Source organism: Stenella coeruleoalba, assembly GCF_951394435.1.
Source record: "Stenella coeruleoalba genome assembly, chromosome: 13".
Lineage (NCBI taxonomy): Eukaryota > Metazoa > Chordata > Mammalia > Artiodactyla > Delphinidae > Stenella > Stenella coeruleoalba.
In genome coordinates, this window is record NC_137159.1 from 51,458,714 (window position 1) to 51,482,605 (window position 23,892).

The window sequence follows — 23,892 nt, forward strand, 5'->3', positions numbered from 1 at the left end:
GAGAATAGTCTTCTGAGGCTGACACTTGAGTCACCTCAAGGCAGCTCTTGAGGTGGGGAGGAGGGAGGGAGAAGGCAGCTCTTCCCTCAGCCCCTACGGCAGACCCTCAGTCAAGCCCGAGCCTACTCCACTTTAATCCAGCACCCACATGCTTTCTGAGTCAATGCTCTGAGTAAACAACATCATAAAAATCAACTTTTGGTGTCTACTTGGTGCTGGGTTGACTTCTAGAGTGTGGTGTGATTTTCTATTCTGACTGACCTGGATGAGGGTCCCATTAAGCAAATTCCTTAACCTCTCTTAGCATCAGTTTCAACATCTTGAAATGGAAAAACAAACCTACCTTACTGCATTGGTGTGAAATGATATTATAAAGTACCAGACACAGTGTTCAGCACAGACACAGTTCCCTTCTTATCTTCCTTTATCAATCCACAAATTCTACTCCTCCTGTGCCAACCTGACTATAAAGGGCTACCCAACCAACCATTCATCCAGCCATTCACTGTTCCACCCATCTACCCATCCATCTACCTATCGATCTATTCATCCATCTACTCATCCATCTATTCACCCATCTACCCATCCATCCATGTATCTATATTACATCATTTTTTGAGCACCTTCTACGTACAAGCCACTGCAAGTTGTCCACAGAAGTAGATATAGTAATACACAATCTAGAAGCGAAAATTAAATATTAAGACCAAGATACAAATGACTTGGCAGAAAATGAAAAGTGTCTTAAGGGAGGTACAGAGAAACTGTTGGGAGATTAAACATTCCCAGACCTCTCTTCAAGCTCCAATAGAAGGCAACTGCCAGGACTACATCTGATTTCATAAAACAATTCCTTCTCTAATGGACACCACTAGGACATTTTTCTCCTCCTGCACAAGGAAGAAACCTCAGAGTCTCATTTTCCTAACCTGGGCCCTGGCTTTGTCTCGGCTTTCAGTTTACTGTGTTCAGCTCTCAGCTGCTCCACTGAGGACAGTGTACAGAGTCCAGATTCCTTCCAAGATTTTAATTGGACCGTCCATGAGGGAATTTGAAACTACCGCGAGCTAAATGAGGAGATGATGGGTACATTAAAGACAGCTGCCTCAGGCTAGGCATTCCCTACACAACAGCCTGCGGGAGAGTCCATTAAGTGAGGGCTTTGCAGCACCTGCAGCCAGCCTCCACCTCCTTAAAAACTTCTCCCTGCTAGACATTTCTCCAAAGAAGATATACAGACTGCCAACAAACACATGAAAGGATGCTCAACATCACTAATCATTAGAGAAATGCAAATCAAAACTACAATGAGGTATCACCTCACACCAGTCGGAATGGCCATCATCAAAACATCTACAAACAATAAATGCTGGAGAGGGTGTGGAGAAAAGGGAACCCTCTTGCACTGTTGGTGGGAATGTAAATTGATACAGCCACTATGGAGAACAGTATGGAGGTTCCTTAAACAACTACAAATAGAACTACCATATGACCCAGCAATCCCACTACTGGGCATATACCCTGAGAAAACCATAATTCAAAAAGAGTCATGTACCAAAATGTTCATTGCAGCTCTATTTACAATAGCCAGGACATGGAAGCAACCTAAGTGTCCATCAACAGATGAATGGATAAAGAAGATGTGGCACATATATACAATGGAATATTACTCAGCCATAAAAAGAAACGAAATTGAGTTATTTGTAGTGAGGTGGATGGACCTAGAGTCTGTCATACAGAGTGAAGTAAGTCAGAAACAGAAAAACAAATACCGTATGCTAACACATACATACGGAATCTAAGAAAAAAAAAAAAGTTCATGAAGAACCTAGGGGTAAGATGGGAATAAGGAGGCAGACCTGCTAGAGAATGGACTTGAGGATATGGGGAGGGGGAAGGGTAAGCTGTGACAAAGTGAGAGAGTGTCATGGACATATATACACTACCAAGCGTAAAATAGATAGCTAGTGGGAAGCAGCCGCATAGCACAGGGAGATCAGCTCGGTGGTTTGTGACCACCTAGAGGGGTGGGATGGGGGGGCGGGAGGGAGGGAGACGCAAGAGGGAAGAGATATGGGAACATATGTGTATGTATAACTGATTCACTTTGTTGTAAAGCAGAAACTAACACACCACTGTAAAGCAATTATACTCCAATAAAGATGTTAAAAACAAACAAACAAACAAACTTCTCCTCGCCACCTGAGTTCTGCCCAAACTTAAGTCAACCCCTGGAAGAATTAGGGGAAAAGTACCTCCCTACAGAAGTACCTGATAAACAGTGTGGGGCAGCATTTCTCAGCTGATAAAAGAGGAAAATCTTACAAATTTTGTTGCCACAGTGAGAAACAAGGACCCATCAACATGATGAACGAAACACCCCATCATCTCCGCAGGCCACTACCCACCAGGAATTTGATCGCAAGATTCCTGCAGAGACATTGCTGAGCAAATGCTGCCAAATGCGGCTAGTGGGGTTGTTCAGGGTTTTGCAGATTTAGAGACAGAAGACCCAGTTCTGCCACTTACCAGCCGTGTGAGTTTGGGCAAGGCCCTTCACCTCTCTGAATCTCCATTTACTAGCGGGTAAGTAGGAAAAGCACTCACCTCGCCTACATCAGCCGGCCGGCTTGCTTGCGACGGAGCTCTCTCCTGGCGCCAGCTCACCGGGGCGGGAGGCATGGTGGGGACGGCCCTCCCATCTCTCGTGAGCTCAGTGACCTCGGGCAAGTAGCATCCCTTTCCTGAGCCTCCGTTCCGTGTTTGTGTAGATTACAGGTTTGCGTGTGGATTTTAAATGAGACGCGTGGCGCACGCCAGGTGCTCATTGGTTTTTGTTCCCTTCCCCCGCCCCCCTTCCCCCCCAGCCCCGTCTTTGCTGTCTACACTTAGCGGAGTCCCCTCAGCCTAGAACAGGAGGCACGGGGTTCCCCTGGATCCCGAATGCTGAGGCCAACCAAACACTCTCTGGTGCCCCCGCTCCTTGACTAACACCTCCGAGGCCTTAGGATGACTTCCACTTGGAAACCAAGCCAGGCTCGGTAGCTTACGGCTCCTAGAAAATGATTTTCTGAAACCCTTTCTCCTTTCACTGCACCACCAGCCACCAGTTCATGCCCCAGTTCAGCATCCTTTACCAGACTTGAGAATCACTTTCATTCTTTGTGCCTTAGCACAAAGAGATCCCCTTCTCCTCAGAGGCCTTTGTGGTAATGAGAACCAGACGCCCCTCTGAGCAGATAAAGGCCAGACCAGGGCGACTGGTGGAGTGAGGCTGCAGAGTCGCCCCCTCAGCCACGAGCTGGCCACCCCCATGCAAGGCGCAGAGCTGCCACATCACTGTTCCTGTTCCTTCCGCTTTCTCCCCTTCCCCCACCCCTGCCTCCCTCCAGCGGCCATGTTAGCGGCAGCTGACACTTATTGAGGGCGCGCCAGGAGCCAGACACGCTGTGCTCCGTTTTTCCCGAGTCATGTCTCTTCTGATCCTCGCAAGCCTCCAAAAAGAAGTGTGTGGACGTGTGCCCTTTTCTTCAGCCCAGCACCCCTTCTTCACTTCCTTGCATCATGGTACTGCCCCCCATTTCCTCTAAGAAGCCCCTCCCCCATGCTGCATGGTTCTGGGGGGCTGCCCTGGTAGCCTTTGCCTCATGTCAAGGTGATTGAAATCCTTCCTGGGACTTCACATGTGGACCCTAAAGAGAGAGGCCCTCTTTTCTCTGGATTGAGAGCTGTAAGGGTATGACCCTGTTGCTGTTTGCTGGTGGCCATGTCCTCCCCGTCACATGAAGGAACCTGAGGACGAGGCCAACACCCAGACAGGCAGGGATGAGGGAGGGAGGGAGACCAGCCCGCACTGCTCCAGTTTCCAGCAGCTCCAACCCCAGATGTCTCTTTTTGTATAAATTGGCATAGATTGGCTTTCTCTCACCTGAAAGCAAAAAAGTTCTGATTATTCGTAGATAGGTATATTAGATAAATTCTATTATTATCCTCAATTTACAGGTGTGGAAGATGAGGTTAAGGTTCTGAGGTCCAGAGGCAGAGCAAAGATTTTTGCATGAATATGTTTCATTCTAAATGAGTGCCCAATGTGGCCATACACTGGATGCTGTGCAAATACAACAGGGGAGAAAGGGTTGTTCTTCTCTTAGAAGTAACAGCCTAGGGAAGAGGTGCAGTCACACGTTACTGATATAACCCCACTTTATTCAAATCCACGTATGCAAAGCCATATTTACGGTCTGCATGATGCTGCAGAGTTGCCCTAAACAGTGGATGCCTGAATAATTCACAGAAGCATGAGTCTCTTATGTCTCTTCTGAGGCCCATTAGGAGTTGGCTGTCATGGGTTTTCACTCTGGCTCAGAACGAAATCTGTGCATGAATCATCCAGGGACCCTTTGGTCACCAGCAACAGAAACTGCACTCAAAGTAACTTAGCCAAAAGGGAATTGGTTGGCTTGGTGACTCGGAGCCGAGGGGTGGAGCTCCCCTCAGAAACCCCAGGTACCACAACAACATGGTCAGCCTGCTTTTGCACCCTTCCCCCACCAACATCTAAGAGATCTCCTCTCTCTGGATGTTGACTCCATTCTTCCTGCTGCTGCTGGGCTCCATGTGATGGTGGCTGGGTGGGTGAGGGAAGATGAAGGGAGGGGAGGGGCATGCCCATAGACACTTCTGGGTAAGCAACATCCCAAACCATCTTGGAGGAAGGAGAGCTTCTCATTCCCCAAATCTGTGTATAAACTCTAGTAGGAAGCTTGGCTCATTGGCCCACCTCTGTGGCCAGGAGAATGGGTCCTGTGACTGGCAGCCCCTTTTGAACTACATAGAGGGGCTTCACCAAGAAAGGTGGGGAGGGAGGGGATGGTGAACAGACAAAACATGAGACATCGCCTCACTGTCAAAGTGGATTAGAGTTTGTGGAAGGCTCAGTGGAGGACGTCCAGTCCAGCCTCCCCGCAACAACACCCTGAGATGGGGGCACACAGCTGCTTACCATCTCCATTCCTAGCAATTCCACTTCATACCACCTGTGTGGCCTCGGTTCCTTGGTTTCCTCATATCTAAATCCAGCGTTTGAACTTGGCAGAGTTGTCTGAAGACCCTCCCAGCGCTGATCCTCCAAGGACTGTCACAGCGACAAGACATGAAGCCCTCCTGGGAAAGGGATCCCTGCCACAGCCTGAGCCCCAAACTGTGCAGGAGCTGGTGCTCAAGTAGCTAAAGCGGGGGGCTGGCCAAAGGCAGGGGAAAGGGCCAAAGCCAGGACTGGAGGCCAGCCCTCGCAGAGCAAAGATCAGGAAGCAGCTGGGCTTGGCATCACTGGAAGATCAAATAGCTTGTGGGTGAGGAAGAACTGGCGTCAGACTGTTGGAAGTGGTGAAGGTGCTCCAGGAACTCGGTCCTCAGTCTGCCTGGACTATTGGGGAGAATGTGGGGCCGGGATGGCAGGGATCTGGAAGCTCCAGGAAGGAACCAGCGAGGGTAAAAGCTACATGTATAGAGGAAGCAACTCAGCTTCAGACCAAGGAGGTTGGGCCTCTTCTTACTTGGCTGTTGTGCTGCCAGGGCCCAGGTGGGAAGTACAGAGAATATCTTCAAGCTAATGAGAGGCCGAGTCCCCAGGGCTCCCAGGGGACAGTGACCTCTCTGAGTTGTCACCTGGGACCTCTGGTGACCACAGAATCTGGGCAGGAGTCACCATCGGACTAGCTCCAGGGGAGATTATGATGCCTCCATGTCCCTCGCTAGGTAGACAGAATTGCCCACCAACCCCTGAGCCTCGGAGAAAGGGCTGCCTTTAAAACCCGTGAAGCCAGTTGAGAACAGGAGTCGACTTCACATAAGGAGGAACCAAGAGATAGATGTGGGTTGATTCCAAGTGGTCTGAGAGACAATATCATTAAGAGAGCCACAAAAATCTACTGAGAAAAGTCAGAAGAAAGCAGAAATGGCCTCAAAACACCCTTGGAGGTGACCCTGCGGCCTCCGTCAGCAAGACTGTGGGAAGGAAGGAGTCTGGCCAGTGACTGTAGGTCCTGAACTGGCCACTCTGCCCTGGAGCCTGCCCGCCAGTGAGTGTCCTTGAAGCATGATGGCTTCCCCAAAGGGAAGATGGCATTTCCAGCGCTGCCCTTTAGAAAAAGGACACAACTCCTAGAAAAAGGAAACTATTCTTTCTTCCAGCTCATTTATTTTCTGGCTTGTCAGTTCTCACACCAAGGGGAAAACTGGGAGAGTAGGGGAGAGAAAAGGATCATCTTAGCAAGTATTACGGTCTCTGGAAAGTCTGCAAACAAGGTACAAGTAATTTCCACTTAGACCTGGTGCTCAAAAATCAGTTCAGGTTCATTATTTCCAACTAAGTTAATCAATCCCAAGAGGAGGGGAGGAGAGAAACAATTTCTGAATACATAAAAATTTATCATCCATTTCTCTTTTACTTAATGACCCTGTGTGAAGTGGCTCCACCTGGAACTCAGTGTCTGATTGAGAAGCTCTGTGGTCAGAGGTGCTGGAGGGCCAGGAGGCTCACCCTCCAGGACGGCTCTGCCACCAACCAGCCATGAGGTCATCGGCGCATCACCCGCCCTCTGCATCCTGTGGAGGGTGATCTTGTTCATCTGTGCCAATGTTCAAGTGCTCCGCTACCCTTCCCGACAGCACAGAGGGAGAAGTGTCTGCATGGGGCCACATTAGAGTCCCCGCTCCATGGTGTCAGTGACCCAAGTCCCCAGAGAGCTCATGCTCTGTGCACAAGTCTTTCCTAAGAAACTACTCCATGCCTGCTGTGCTGAGGTCCTGAGTTTTTAGTTTAGTTGGGTTCAGTGGAAACAGGATTACAGAACAGAGTGGAGTCCAAAGAAGCTATTATTTGGGAAAGAGAAGGAAAGAACAGAAGCCAAGACATGCTTTGAGAAAAAACAAATTAAATAATAGTAATAAATTAACATTTAGACAGGGTGGGGCTTTGAAGATGGTAGGCTGAAGAGGAAAGAAACATCAGCATCCCAAAGCACCAAATCCTTGCCGTTCCCAAAACACACTTTTCAAAATGAGTTTGGTCCAACTTTCCCCTATGAGGTAGGGAGGACAGCCAAGACTCCATTTCCTGGCTTTCTCTGTGTGGACACATGACTTGATTCTGGCCAAGAAGATGTAAGTGGAAGCAATGTGTACAATGTCCACGATTTCTTAAGGCTAGGAACAGCATCCTTACACATTCCTCCTTCCTGCTGCCTGAAATGTGGGTGCACTGGATGGAGCCCCAGCAGTCACCTTGGGCCATGAGGGGACCTCGGGAAGAGAAGCCAAGCACAGTAGAGACACAAGCTTGAAGAATCAGGGTCCCTGATGCTCATACAGCCACCTTACCTAGTCTTCCTCCCTCCAGATTTCTTTCACATGAAAGAAAAATAACTTCCACCCTAATCTACTCATGTCTGATGATCTTCTCTACACCCCAGCTTCCTCATTTCTAAAATGAATAGTATTTACCTAACAGGTTGAGAATAAACTGGGTGCCAGACACATAGCTATTATTACATCTTATTGAAGCTACCATTTTTAACAGCTTTATTGATATATAAACTTACATACCAGTTTGCCTGTGTAAAGTATTCAACTCAGCATACTTATAGAGTTCTTCAATTATCACCATGATCTCATTTTAGAACATTTTTATCATCCCCTAAAGAAAGCTTGTACCATTATCAGTCACTCCCCATTTCTGCCTCTGCCTCCCCAGCCCTAGGTATGTTTTGTTTTTAATAGTAAATTCTCTTTAGTCACAATTTTAAGAGTGCTTGAAGATATTCTGTAATATTAGATAGCCCTTGATTTAAGATAAGACAGTCATTTTCAATTTAATATTGATTTTATCAAAGCAATATAGTTTTAAAAGATCAAATTGGAGCATCATGAGGTTTATAATAAAAAATACCAGTCCCCCCTCTCAAAGCTGCCCTGCTCACTTTCAGCTCTCTTAGAATCCTCTAGCATTTATCTCCATATTTTTAACACGCTTATACTGCTATTTCTTTATTTTCCAATTTTAGACATTATCTTACAGAAAGAGTGGCAGATTTATTCTCTTACACCCTTCATCCCAAATATAGTTTGTTTGTTTGTTTTACTATTTTTCTTAAATCACTTGTCGGTGTTTATCACTAAATGAGTAAAATTCGTAGTTAGGATAGGCAGTGTACTATCATGATACGGTTTTGATATTCCTGGAGTTAATAATCCCGCCCCCTTTCTTCTCAATCGCTCTTCCTTTGCAGCTATTATTAACTCACCCCCACGCTCCCCTCACTGCACTCAAACACGGCAGGTCCACTCGTCACATTTCTTCCTCGAGTCCATCCTTCTGGGGATTCCCGTCCTCGACCTGGTTGCTTTATGGACTTACTTCAAGCTACTATTTTTCAATCTTGAAAGTTACTTCAGTCATAGCCAATTCTGAAGGCAACAGCCCGCTTTATCTCATCCCCATTGCCCCCAAAACCTAGACTTAAGCTCACGGAGCTGAAAGAGGCTTGGAAGTGCTACTTTGGTCTGACCACCTTGCCTTTCTTTCCCTTCTCAGGTAACCAGACTCCCCCATTCTATTTGCTTGGAATTCATTGGACCTTTTTTCTCCATGTCTGATTCTAGTGAAAGGGCCACCAAAAGGGTTTCAGGGAAAAGCATTATCAATGAATATTTCTAGGCCTCAACGTACTTGTATGCTAAGATCACAGCTAAAAATAATAAAAAATAAAGCAGCAAAGTGCTCTGTTGCTGATAAGAGAATTACGAGCTGGATGACTGACATGGCACTTTGAGGAGAGCGGGTATCACCTCAGGGTGGCTCTTTGGATGCTGGCTTAGACTAACTGCAACCAAGGCTTAAGCCCTTTTATAGTACCTATGAAAAAAATCATTTGTTTTTAGGTTGGGGCATTCACCTTAACCCTACTATTCTCTGTACTCTGCACCTGCCTGGCCCTGAAGGTGTGGCATTTGAGAACTCTAAAAAGCCAACCCCCTTAAATTACAAAAGAGGGGAAATCCAAGGAGGGGCAGTTTCTAGTCACACAGCTAAGTGGCCAAGCAAGGGCTAATCCAACTCAAGCAGCCTTCCTGATGCGCCACATTGCCGCTCACTTTAACTCCCCCATACCTTGACCTGTGCAGGCTTACTCAGCACTTTACTCACTAGGCACGAATTCAGAGCACAGCGGTGGAGAAAACCTCCGGGGTTATTCCCCACAGGCTGGATAAAACTTTCCTGGCTCAAGAGAGAACATACATAACCTCCAAGTTAAGTGATCCGAATATCTGAGTGTGCCAGATTCGGTGTCCTGCTCCAAACACTGTTGACATTTAATTCCATCTCCTCATTTTGCAAGCTTCTGGCTGACTGTCTCTATTCTCATTTAAACATAATCCTTTGTCCAAACGGTTCAGTGTAATCCCTTGGCCAGACAGATGTTGGCATTTGGTGACTGGTGAACTTCTGAAAGAATGCAGCTGCTGAGCTCCTGTTTCCTTTGGGGTATCAAGCCCCCGAGAGCAGCCATGTAGTTGCCACGAACCAGACGGGTGGCAGGGCCCCCGGTGGATGCTTCTTGCTGTGTCCACAGCCCCGAGAGAGAAGCCTTCCACGGGAGAACCAGCTTCCACAAGAGAACAGACATAGTACTTCTTAATGTCTGCACCACAGCTCCCATCTTCCTTAACTCCTGTTGCACTGCCGACATCACTCATTCTGACACTAAATAATATTTAGAAAGATTAAATTTGTCACATGCGCATCTCAGATTCCTAACAATATTTTAAGCCTTTAAATGCAAAGAAAAAAGGTACGGATTTTGGAGACACACTGCTTGGGGTTCAGACCCCAGCTCTGCCACTTACTGGCTGGGTGCCCGGGGCAAGTTACTCAACCTCTGAGCCTCGACGTTCTCATCTGTGAAGCGCAGGTAATAGAAGTACCCACCTTTCAGTATTGCTGAAGAGGACGAGTCTTTTGAGGAGCCCAGCACAGCACCTTGCCATTTTCAGATATTCACAAAGTATTTAATGTTGCCAAATCGCGCATCTACTTTGTAATATTAAGGATTCAATGCGGAAAGTCATTTTCATGACGGATTTGGCTGAGCCAAACAATGTTTAGCAACAAAACATCACATTAGAATTGATAATAAACATGAAGTCCTGATCATTATGTGAAGAAAAAACTGATAAAACACATCTTGCTAGATGGGCAATGCACCATAAAATTTCAGATTAGTGGCTGAACTGAAAGTAGTTGCACTGCCTTAATTAGATTTAACTATACTTAATCTGGTTTTTAAAACGTATTAAGATTATTCGTAAAATTAAACTGCTAATTATAACAGATAAGTGTCAACAAAATTCTAGGAAATAAATGCAATAGTAATATTGTGATAATACAGTTTAATCCCTATGGTCTCATTTACTGGTTGATTCTGAACACTGAGGAATTCACTGCCATTGTTCTTTTGCTAGAATAAGAAATTGTCCACTGACAGAATTATCCTTTCTTCTAAATTTAACAAGTTTAGGGAGTTTATAATTTTCTCTCTTTGAGGTGAAGCAAAGGCAGCAGCAGTCTGGTCTTCTATTTACCAAGTCTAGAAATAGGATGGGAATGGTCCAGTGAAGGCCACCCAGCATCCAGTATCATTCATGCCACTGCTGAGTTCCCCACATAGCTGGATGAAAGATGTGTGTGGGCACTTGTTTGGACAAACCACACGCCAAAGCAAAAATATGCTAACATACATTGAATTTGGATCATGTTCTGAATGTGGTCTGACACAGGAAACACTGTTGCTTCCAGGACCGTGGGAAAGCTGCTGTGTCAAAGGCAAGGCGAGGGCTCCCCATTTTCCTCCTCAAAGAACAGGAGGCATTGCTACCTGCAATGAGACAGTGTCTGCAAGGGACTACTTCCTCTGGATACCCTGGCTCTGTACCACAATGTTCACAGACACCTGAAAGCTGGCCAAATAGGTAAATTCTGGAGCAGAATAATAAGAGAAAGCAGTGGCTCTGTCTGTCAAGGGAAGCGGAGTGGGGAGAACATCAGGCAGGAAACTATTATTTTAAGTTGGGCTCCACTTCCAGTTTTAGTCAGAAAATATGTGCAGCATTCTGGGCACTTTCGTCATCTCTCCCGGCCACACCCTATCTCCTTATCCCAAACACACTGACTGGCCCTAGGAAGGCAATAATAGAGATTTCCTTTGTATATGAAAATTCTCTTTACTCATTTGTTCTTCCCCATAAGCTGATTAACATGGTTTAATTTATTTCAGACCAGACACTGGTTTTCCTTCTGACTATTCTGCACACCATCTTAATCAACAGAATATAACTAACCGCTCAGCACTGAATCAGCAGCTCATACCATATGCTGTGGGTAAAAACATACTTCCCAAAAAAGCTAAATGCAGAAAGACTAAGGATAGAAGATGCATTTAATACTCATGAAGTCTAACAGGATGTGCTTAGTATGTGGAACACTGAGATTTTACAGGGAAAAAGTTATTCTTTAAATATATCCTAAAACATCTTCCTTCTGTTCTAATTTTTACCCTCAAAAGAGTATTTTAAGGAAAAAAAATCTAACTACAAAAACAATTGCATCTTGGATGGATTCTTAGTGCTAACTTTTTTAAAATGCAAAAACGCCATGTATTTTCTCAGAAACGTGGTTATGTGGCCAACAGATTTCATGGTAACAGTATGGCTGAGTTCTAAATCTTGGATAATATTTATAGATTCGGCTTTATTCTGGTATTATCCAAGTTCGTGTTTGAGTGGAGAAGGAAAACCAAGCCACACTGCAATTAGAATTTTAAAATGCAACTGTCTTTTGACAGGTCAGAAATTAGTTTATCTTTTGCTTTACATCTACCATTCCAAAAGGAAGGAGGCCGGTTGCTTCATTAGCATATTCATGTAATAAGCACAGTTTAAGTCTGAAACATCTTAAACAACGGGTCTATTATGTTTTTTTCACTTTCAAAAACATCTTAGAACTAAACATTAAGTCTCTTTTAGAGAAATGAAAGCAGCCTGATTTATCAGAACTTGAGAGACTACATGTTTTCTTAGAATCAACAGCTCCCCCCCCTCCATTTCTCGTAGCCCTAACAACTAAAACCATGGGCTGATCTCCATTTTATACATGCTTTTGTACAGCAATCTAAAAACACGCGCTCATAGCTAACCAGGGGATAAAATATTTCACTAGAATTTTAAAATTGCCTTTTAAATTATATAAAAAAGTCTTCCGCTTATAAGCAGCTACATGATTTTGTTAAACCAATAAAAATGTCCACATTTAAATTTTTTCTCTGTTAAGTGTGCCTTCTACCCAAGCATTCGATAGCCAGAAAAGAAAAGCTGATGTATCTTACTCTAAATTATCAGTGATGAAAAACAGTGTGGTAAATCAAGATGAGCATTTTAAAGGGTTTACTGGCATTAAATTTTCATTTGTTCTCAAACCAAATTAAGCGCTTAACACATAATTGCAGAGTTTAGCAATAATCATAAAGCAAGCACCTGCATAACCACCACTCAGGTCAATAACCAGAATGCTGTAGCACCCCAGAAGCCCTCTAGAAGCCCCTCCCCATCAGCACCGCCACCACTCTCCCGACTTACATAGTCAAGTTCTTGCTTTTCTTTATCGTCTCACCCCCATGAATGCACCATTAAACAGTATTTTACCTATTCTTCAACTTCATATGATTGGGAGAAAAATGGTATTATTTGTTATCTGTCATTTCTTTTGCTTACTGTTTTTAAGATTCCATCTATGTTATTTTGTGTAGCTATAGTTTGGGTTGTTTCCAGTTTGGGTCTATCACAAATATTCTCGTATACCATCATCGTACAGTGTGTATACGTATCTCCACAGTATGCACCTAGGAGCAAAACTGCTGGGTCATATGTCTGTTTTCAACTTTACGAGCTAATTATTCTCACCAGCAGTGTTGTGCCACATCAACAAATACCACCAATAGTTGGTATTGTCACATTTTAAAGGACTGTCAATCTGATGGGGAGGGCAGAGTCAGGAGGGTGTAACCCAGAATAGTTTTCATTTTCATTTTTCTGACTGGTGATTGAAGACCTTTTCATGTGTATGGATCATTTATATTTCTTCTCGGGTAAAGTACCTGAACTTCTTTTAAAACAAGTTTTGTTGGAGAAAAGGGAACTCTTCCCTACACTGTTGGTGGGAATGTAAATTGGTACAACCATTAAGGAAAACAGTACGGAGATTCCTTAAAAAGCTAAAAATAGAGTTGCCATATGATCCAGCAATCCCACTCCTGGGCATATATCCAGAGAAAAATAATTCAAAAAGATACATGCACTCCAATGTTCATAGCAGCACTACTTACAAGTGCCAAGACATGGAAACAACCTAAATGTCCAACGACAGATGAATGGATAAAGGTGTTGTATATACAATGGAATACTACCTAACCATAAAAAAGAATGAAATAATGTCATTTGCAGCAATATGGATGGACCTAGAGATTATCATACTAAGTGAAGTCAGAGAAAGACAAATATCATATATCACTTACATGTAAAATCTAAAATATGATACAAATGAAATTATTTACAAAACAGAAACAGACTCACAGACACAGAAAACAAACTTATGGTTACCAGAGGGGAAAGGGCATGGGGGAGGGGTAAATTAGGAGTTTGGGATTAGCAGTTACAGACTACTGTATATAAAATACACAAACAACAAGGCCCCTACTGTATAGCACAGGGAACTAAATTCAATATCCTGTAATAAACCATAATGGAAAAGAATATAAAACAGAATATATAAATATTCTGTTTGAGTGGAGATATATATATATAAAAAACTCAATCACTTTGCTGTATACTAGAAACTAACACAACATTATAAATCAACTATACTTCAATAAAAATTTTAAAATTAAAAAATGTTTGAAATATAATTTACATTGTACAGTGCACCCATTTAAAGTGTATACTTCAATGGTTTTTAGGTATATTCACAGATATGTGCAACCATCACCAATTTTAGAACATTTTCATCTGAAAAAGAAACCCCATATCCTTTAGCTATCACCTCCCTAGCCATCCATGCCCTGCCTGCCAGCCCTATGCTAATCTACCTTGTTTCTATACCTTTTCCTATTCTGGACTTTCACAAGAACGGAATTATATATTACGTCGGCTCTTGTGCCTGGCTTCTTCACTAATGTTTCCAAGGCTCATCCTAGCTTTAGCATGTATCAGTCCTTCGTTCCTTTTATGGCCAATTAATAGTTCATTGTATGTGGCTTCCCTGGTGGCACAGGGGTTAAGAATCCACCTGCCAATGCAGGGGACACGGGTTCAAGCCCTGGTCTGGGAAGATCCCACATGTTGTGGAGCAACTGAGCCCGGGTGCCGCAACTAAGGGGTCCTCGTGCCTAAGAGCCCGCGCTCTGCAACAAAAGAAGCCACTGCAATGAGAAGCCCGCCCACCACAACAGAGTAGCCCCCGCTCGCCGCAATTAGAGAAAGCCCGCGCACAGCAACGAAGACCCAACACAGCCAAAGTAAAAATTAATTTAAAAAATAATAATTCTGCTATAAACATTTGTGCATACGTTTCTGTGTAAACATGTTTCTCTTGGATATATATCTAGGAATGGAAATACTGGGTCATCTGGTAACTCATATGTTTAACTGAGGAAATGCCAGACTTTTCCAAAAGTGACTGCACCATTTTACGTTTTCATAGCAGTGTAGGAGAGTTCCAATTCCTCCATATCCTCAATACTGGTTTATCTGATTTGATTTTAGTATCCTAATGGGTGTGAAGTAGTAGCTCACTGTGGTTTTTATGTGCATTTCCCTGATAACATCTTGCATCTTTTCATTTGCCTATTTGCATATGCAAATTTTCCTTGGAAAATTATCTATTCAGATCCTTTGCCTTTTAACTGGGTTGTCTTTTTGTTAATGAGTTGTATTAAGAATCGTGTCTGTTTAGTGATTTTTATAGTTCTTTCTATATCATGGATATAAATTCTTTGATATTTTATGTGGTACCAATATGTTCTCCCATTATGGATCTACAGTTGACCCTTGACCAACACCGGTCTGAACTCTGTGGGTCCATTTATACTTGGATTTTTTTCAATACATACTGCAATACTACATGATCCACATTTGTTTTGAATCTATAGATGCAGAACTGTGTATATGAAGAGACTGTAAAGTTATATGTGGATTTTCGACTGTGCAGGGGGTCAGTGCCCCAGACCACTCGCTGTTCAAGGGTCAACCGTACTCTTAGAACTTTGTGATGCCTTTTTATGAAAATAAGTTCCTAATTTCAATATTGCTAAGTGTGTCAAACTTTATGAATGGTGTTTGTGACTTAAGAACTATCCTTCCCAAAACCAACTTCATATTTCCTATATTTTTATAGTCGTAAAAATATTTCTCTATTTTATTTTCTACAGAACTACAAACACTAAAACCTTGGTAGTGTTGCTTTGTACATTTAGGTAAAAAATTCACTGGAGTTGATTTTTCGTATAGAAAAATATGGATATGGAATAGGGATCCAATCTCATTTTGTTCCTATATGAATACCCTATCATCCCATCACCATTTATTAAAAAGGCTATCCTTTTCCTCCCATGTTCAGCAGGACCAGCCACTATACTCTTAACCTCTCCATCTCCCTGTAAAATAAAAGTAGACTAAATCAGGGCTTCCCTGGTGGCGTAGTGGTTGAGAGTCCGCCTGCCGATGCAGGGGACACGGGTTCGTGCCCCGGTCCGGGAAGATCCCACATGCCGCGGAGCGGCTGGGCCCGTGAGCCATGGCTGCTGAGCCTGCACGTCAGAGCCTGTGCTCCGCAACGGGAGAGGCCACAACAGTGAGAGGCCCGCGTACCGCAAAAAAAAAAAAAAAAAAGGTAGACTAAATCAGCATTCTCAATCTGAAAGATTTTGTTAAAACCCAGATTTCTAAATCTCATCACAAACTTGGGGTGGGAGAATGGCAGATGGGCTGGAGGATCACACTAGGACCCTGGATTTATAGTAAGTTCCTTGGCCAACGCATATGCAGCCAACCTGGCTCGTGCCAACAGATGGACACTGTGGGGAATCACTGGAAATGGGTTCCATGCTTCCTTCTAGCTTTAAGACCCCTTACTTTTTTACAAAGTCTCTGGGCTACTTGTTTCTTCCACACCATTCGGGAATATGTGTAAAAGTCTTATCACAAAGAAATACAACACATATCAAATTCTAAAAACTACATGATTTTATTTGTAAAATTCAACATATTGCCTACTATTGCCCATGTCCATTTAAGTATTCCTCAGTTACAGCTCTCATTTTTCAAAATAAAGATCTTTGAAAATATACTCAGGTAGAGCAAGGTATACTAAGTATTTTATTAACTTGATATCCCATGGACATCAATTGCTAACACTATGGAAAAAGGGTTAATATAAAACAGTACAAAAGCATTACAGACAACAGCTTATCAATACTATCTTCATTCCATTAGTGGAATTTACTCATGTAGTTACCTTTATTCTTGAAATTATTTCATTTACAAAACAATTATTCTTTGCTATCACTTCAGCTTTCAGCTGTTTTAACTTCATTACGATGTTTTCTTCTGACATTTCAGTAAAGGGCACTTGCTTCACCTTGGATAAAAACTCTTGAATAATTTTTTCACCTTGCTGAAAAACATGTGAACGTTTCATTAGTCTTTAAAATGACTTTTCTAAAAGTCACATTAAATAGTAATGAATTGTCCCATTATAATTTCAATCTAAACACTCCACCCAATATTTAAACAACATTCTTTAAGTTTTAAGTGTGCACCATCTAGAATTTATAGCAAAGACCTTAGTTGACTGTATTTCTTCATAGCAAGTCATTAAAAGGATATTTATAAATATATTTTCAGCTGCTAATGCCAAAGAAACTGAATATTTTAGTAGTTCCCAAATCCCTCAGCTTTTATAACTGATATATAAACTTAACCTTCTGGGGGAAAAAGAACTCAAGGTTTACAAACACTATAAGGTATAAACAGTCACTGAAAATTTAATACTCATATACACATGAGATGTTTCTTCTTTGTTTATTTTACTGCCTAGTTATTGCCATTCTAAAGAACGTGGTTATTGCTTGCTATGTGACCCGTGGGCTAATTCCTTAACACACATTCCTCATCCGTAAAATGGGGACAATAATATTACCAACCACACAGGGCTGTTGTGAGAATTAAAGAGTTAAAGCATGCAAAGTGCTAAGAACAGTGCCTGACAAAGGATATAATGTTTATTACTGCATGTGAAGCTGAACTGAAAAGTCTGCTTTTTACCAGGGAGCCAGTTAGTAATATGTACCTTAGAGGTGAAAGGTAGATAATCCAAATGATAAGATAGAGAAGAAACACATCTCTATTAAATAACAAGTGCCTTTTTTTCCCAAAAAATAAAATCTAGATTGAGTAACATCGATAATTCTGTTATATGTCTCCCTTAGCTTAAAATTTTTAAAAAATTCATTGTAATTAATATTATCAATGGTATATGACTTCTATTCTAATTGGGAATCATTTACATAAAGGAGCCTACCTAATCCTGGATCATGGATAGCTGTGGGGCTGATACCAAGACCGTTTCATATCCAGGATGGCAACCTTCCCTACTTAAAACTAATAACAAGTTATAATACATATCTCCTGCTTGTATAGGTACAACAGATAAAACCTCATCTTTTAAGCCCCAAAATCATACACATCATCTATTATTGTAACATCATCTATCCTTCAAGTAAGAACAACAAAAAATTCACCAGGTAAAAGCTAACAATGTGGGCTTCCCTGGTGGCACAGTGGTTGAGAGTCCACCTGATGATGCAGGGGACACGGGTTGCTGCCCTGGTCCGGGAAGATCCCACATGCCGCGGAGCGGCTAGGCCCGTGAGCCATGGCCACTGAGCCTGCGCTCCGCAATGGGAGAGGCCACAACAGTGAGAGGCCTGCGTACAGCAAAAAAAAAAAAAAAAAAAAAAAAGCTAACAATGTGACAAGAGGTTGTCACAATGCATAATCACAGTAAGTGCTGCCAGGACCTAGATGTAAATTAAGATTCTTTTATTTTCATTATTACAAGAAACTAATAATCCTTTAATTTTTAAAAAATCCACTGGGCATATGCTTATACCTTTCTGTGTGAACATCTAAATTTCACCCACCACTCAGAAGGCCTAACTTAAGATCCACTGCTCCCACAAGAACTGAAACATCCTGCCCACAGAGAGCTTTCCTGAGTAAACATTTGTCATAATTCTCTATGACATGCTCACTATTACTACCTCCCCAACTAGTTTCTAAACAACTGGAGGGAAGGAACTGTGTTCATTTCTTCATCATCTTAGCTAAGCACTGAGTAAATATGTGATTTAACTGAACTCGATCTATTTGTTTACAAGTAATCAAAGATACGTGCATGGACCTCTATAACTCCTTTGAATTATGTATTTTAACCTATACTAATATTCCTATCCTCCTACTTTTGAAATCTGGTACTTGAAATGCTATCTTTCAATTGTACAGATGTGTGCAGTGGTGAAACCAAAATGATACAGACGGATTCTTTACAGTGCAAAGAAATGTAAGTGGAAACCAATAATGAATGTTCAATAAGTAAACAATAGAATCATACAGGAAAAAAACAACTACAAAAATAATTTGACAAACCTCTCTTTCCAGATAGCACCTCTTTGCGGCTGGTTCCATTTCATCATGTTCCTGTGGTTTCCCAATATTCTGAAATTCCTCTAGTTCCAGGGCTTTTTGTTTAGCACACTCTATTACATGCCTGGGGAAATTAGCAAGCTCGGCAACATGAATCCCAAAACTCTGATCACAGACACCTGTAAGAAATTTGAGGCATGTGAGGGGCAGGGTAGGAAGAGACAGCAATTTATGCAAATGGAACTTACTTTCTCACTTTGTCATTAGGAAACTTAACTTTGTATTATTTCAAATACATTAGCCAAATGTTTCAGAGTAACTTAAGGAAATTTTAATTAAGCCTCCAGTGAAAAGTGGTTATGACTTGGCACACAGTGCTATATTTTATCCTCGACAAATGTAGTAGGAAAAATAAAAATAGCAGAGAAAAGCCTTGACAGATAGTCCTCAAAAGCCTAGACAAATATCTGAATCGGAAGAAAAATTAATCAACACAGTATCTCTGAGGTTTTCTCATTTCATAAGGGAGGAACTAAAGTACTGTGGGGAAAAAAAGATAAATGTAAAGTGTCACTAATTAGAAGGAGTATTTAGTTCAAAATGTATTTCAAATGACAATGAAATTTTTGACCCAAATCTAGTCTAGTAAATTTTTAGACTAGGTATGTTAACTTCACCCACATTTGCAGAAAATAAACTGACTTAAGACATTCCTTCCAAATGTTAAATACCAGTGATGCTCACAGTGTTATCATGGAGCTCCCATTTTTGCCTCAACCGTAAATTTTCCTTTAGCCTAGTTATATATCCCATGCATTCTGGAGCTGGATATTCCGCACAGCTTAGAGAAACAAAAATAAAATAGAAGCAAGTGCTTGATAAACATCCACAGTGAAGGAGAAACCTGTTCCTATCGACTCCTAATTTCACCTGGTCTTTTTTAATACTTTGAACCCATTTCTTTTTTCTTTCTTTTTTTTTTTTTTGTGGTAATGCGGGCCTCTCACTGTTGTGGCCTCTCCCGTTGTGGAGCACAGGCTCCGGACGCGCAGGCTCAGCGGCCATGACTCACGAGCCCAGCCGCTCCGCGGCATGTGGGATCCTCCCGGACCAGGGCACGAACCCGTGTCCCCCGCATCGGCAGGCGGACTCCCAACCACTGTGCCACCAGGGAAGCCCTGAACCCATTTCTTTCTCACACAAAACACCTTTTAAAAGCAAAACCTCAACTTCATGCTAAATGCCATGTCCAACCAAGAGTATCTATATTCTCTATCAACAACAATGCAAACAGTAACTCAGAAGGATTCCTAAGAAGCATAAGCAACAAAGAATCAAAAATAATCTCATTTATCTGCAATCAACTGATGCAGAAAAATGCGTTCATGGAAAATCAGAGAGCCATCTGAAAAAGCTATTCTGATGACTGGTGAAATGTTAAAGCAATAAAAACTTTACAGTATGTTAATCTTATCAACGCAGTCATCTGATTAGCTGCCAGGTCCACTAATGACAAACTTTTCTCAAAGGATGAAATGCCAACAAATAAGTCATTCCTTACCTGATAACTACTAACAATTTCAAGGTTTCTGGAGACCCCAGCTTTAAATGAACCTGTTACATAACACATTCTTAAAAATATAATCAGATGATTATGACAGTTTATTAAACAGTAACAGCTAGAGCCTCAGAACTTCAAAGCTTATTGTTACTATCAAGTAGCTAATTTGACAAGAAAACATGCTGCCATGGGAGGTAGAACAAAACCCCTGTGACGATGTTCAAAAGTGCAGATCATTCTTTCTGTGACCTTTTTAAAATGAGTGGTTCTACCATGACACATAGAAATATAGATAACACACCACGTCCCTGTCCCCAGTCTGTAAATTAAGAGGTAAATGTGTTCTGTAAAAACATCAATAATTCATCCTAATGCAGAATAAGGCAATTACTAATGATTCCAAGGATAGGAACACCAAATTTACAGTACACCAGTGGTATGCACTCACCTTTCTTCACCTGATAAAGCATAGTTAAGGTCTCTTCAGTAGTTAGTGCTGTGACATGTAGATTATTAACAGTTGGTATCTGATTGGCCAAGGCAGTAAGTTCATGAAAATGGGTTGCAAACATGCAAAAAGCACGGATCCTTGTTGCAATGTACTCTGATATAGCCCACGCTAACCCAAATCCGTCATAGGTAGAGGTTCCTCTTCCCAATTCATCTATGATTATTAAAGAATCTTTGGTTGCAGACCTGAAACACGTAATTATATGAAAATTTCCCATGATATAGCATGTGGTAATGCAAACAACAAAATTAAGGCAATACAATGGGAAAGATGTGCCACAAATGTAACAGATTAATTATCTTAATATATACAAAAATTCAATGAGGTCAATGAAAAGCACTAAAACTTCAGTAAGAAAATGGGCATGGACATGAACAAACAACTAACATAAGAGGAAACAAATGGTGAATAAATATTTTTTAAATTACCAATCTCATTAGCTGTAATCTAAGAATTTCCAAATAAAGCAGCTATCATTCATTTCTTAACAATCAAATCAGTCAAGATTAAAAAAAATAATTCCACAAGAAGATGGGACAAGGGTGTGGTGACACGAACACTCGCATACACGGCTGGTGGTCACGTGAATCTGTGTGCCTGCCACAGCCCTACCAGCACCAGATATTAGCATTTTATTTTCTCTTTAACCAAATGAAAGGAGGGGAACTTTTTTTTAATTAGAGAATTTGACAGTTCTTCATGTGCTTATTGGTCATTTCTTTCTTTCTCCATGAAATGCCACTGACACCTTTTGCTTATTTCTTTAATTTTTTAAGTTATGCATATTAACTTATTGACTAATTACTGAACATTTGTATTGCTTCTATAATTCCCCACAAACAATAATCAAAGCATAATTTATTAAGGATCTACTATATGCAAAGTACTTTAGAAGACTCCAAGAAATAGAAGGCATAGCCTCCCTGTCTTCAAAGAAGCTCCTAAAAATGAAATAAAGACAAGAGATTTCATAAACTCTAAAATTAAAAGCTAATAAATTACAGGCATGTCAAAGAGTTTGAAGAAACACCCATGACCTTAGGCACATGTGACAAGGAAAGTCATCAGAGAAGTAGAATTTCTGTCATTACGGGCCTGTAAAGAATAGAAAGGACTTGGGTAAACAGCAGGGAAGGACCATTCCGGGTAGTGTGAACAGCGTAAGCAAAAGCATGGCAGTGGGGAGATTCATAAGGTGAACAACTACCAGAAACCTTAAGAAGACAACATGAAAAATCAAAGAAGCTTTCCACAACTATCGCCAGTCACCCTTTTAAAATAATATAAAGTGCATAAAGCTCACAGGAAAACTATTAAACTAGATAAAAGATCACAGATGTTTTATAGATGAACCTGCAAATTTACTTTTCAAAGGACAGAGACATCCATTTCCATTTTCAGGAGACTGGGAAATGAACTCACCTGAGAATAGAAGCAGTTTCTAACATTTCAGCCATGAATGTGGAGACTCCTTTCAACTGACTGTCACCAGCCCCTACCCGGGCCAAGATACAGTCCACGATGGACACTTCTGCTGACTCACATGGCACAAAACACCCAATCTGGGCCATGAGAACTACCACCCCAGTCTGGCGAATATATGTTGATTTACCTCCCATGTTGGGACCTACAAAACATGATATCAACAAGCAAGATTATTAACTTATTTTTGCAACTAATAAATTGAATATTACTCCTAAATTGCACATCGGTGACTAATTACCTAGGTCATGTGATATGACATACAAGAAGCAGACCACAGGCTGCCCAAAGGCATGAACAGAGTTCCTGCCTTATACTAGTCCCTGAAACAATGCTATTTTCTCTTCAGACAAGCCTATGCTGTGCCCTTCTTCAAGAGGACCCATGAAAAATATATCTTACCTATAATTTGACTATGGTCTAGAAAGAATATACAGACCACTTCCCCACAGCTCACAAAGCTGCCTGCAGGATAATTTTATGACATTCAGAAAACAGTACAGGCCTAACTGATTAATTAACTAAACACTATAATTCATTAATAAATGCATCTATCAGAGAATGAATCAGTATGATCAAGTCCTTCAAATCAAGTAAATTCCACACTAAAACCCAAAGACATGACCCTACTTTTGGAAAATGTGCAATTTACCAACTAATGGTGTTAGATTATATGAACAACTTGAAAATCCATTTGGGGAAATAAAATACAATCACTGACTGTTTCCCAAACACATTTGCCCAAAGACTCCTATCACCCCTGCACCCTAACACTTTTATTTTCTAGAATCTCGTTAAGATCTCTCAAAACCCTTTAGTTTGAGACAAGCTACCTTAGTCTATATACAAGTCTACTTTTTTCGAGTTTCACATGAATATAGTATCATGTCTTTTAAAGAATTGCTACCCTAAGCTGAGGTCATTCCAGCACCTAATTCTGTTTGACTTTCAATGACCTCACTATTGAAAGGTTTGGCCCAAAGGTAAGCTTGGAGGATGAAGAGATGTTCATTTTTAAATGCACTGAACCCCTGGAACAGAGGTTTCATTCTGTTCACATATATTCATTCATTCATTCATTCATATATTATTAATATACTACTAACTAGAATGAACAACGTTCTTTTTCTATCATCAAGGACTAGGATTTTCTTCATCAACTTAAAATATATTTCCACTCCAACATAATAAATGGGAAACATTACCCACAAAAAGCCCATAAACTAGGTTTTTTTACCAGTAATGATGTGGAACACCTGTTTATCTTTTTCAAAGTGAACATCATTAGGAATAAATGCAACTTCATCTTGAACTTCAACACAAGCATGTCTGGATGCTTTCAGTATAATTCTCCCTTGTCCTTTCTCCAAAATGACCGGCCGTACATATGGAACAGGTGCTCCATTGGACACGTGAGCAAAGCTGACAACAGCATCTAGCTGAGCTAACACATCATTTAGTGTCTGCATCGGTTCTACATAGCCTATATAAAAACAGAAAAGGTACACAGGAATATTGGATAAGAAAA

At 41.5% G+C, this 23,892-nt stretch overlaps 1 protein-coding gene across 1 annotated transcript in view; it reads right to left on the reverse strand.

Moving 5' to 3' along the window:
- Window positions 1-16,349: 16,349 nt before the first annotated feature.
- Window positions 16,350-23,892, reverse strand: part of MSH2 (mutS homolog 2) — a 73,205-nt gene continuing 65,662 nt past the window's right edge. Inside the window, exons 12-16 of the mRNA XM_079940640.1 lie at window positions 23,602-23,847; window positions 22,305-22,509; window positions 20,820-21,067; window positions 18,814-18,989; window positions 16,350-16,780 (exon numbers count right to left, since the gene is read on the reverse strand). Of these exons, the coding sequence (XP_079796766.1) occupies window positions 16,610-16,780; window positions 18,814-18,989; window positions 20,820-21,067; window positions 22,305-22,509; window positions 23,602-23,847 (1,046 nt within the window). The 3' untranslated portion in view covers window positions 16,350-16,609. The remainder of the gene's footprint in view (window positions 16,781-18,813; window positions 18,990-20,819; window positions 21,068-22,304; window positions 22,510-23,601; window positions 23,848-23,892) is intronic.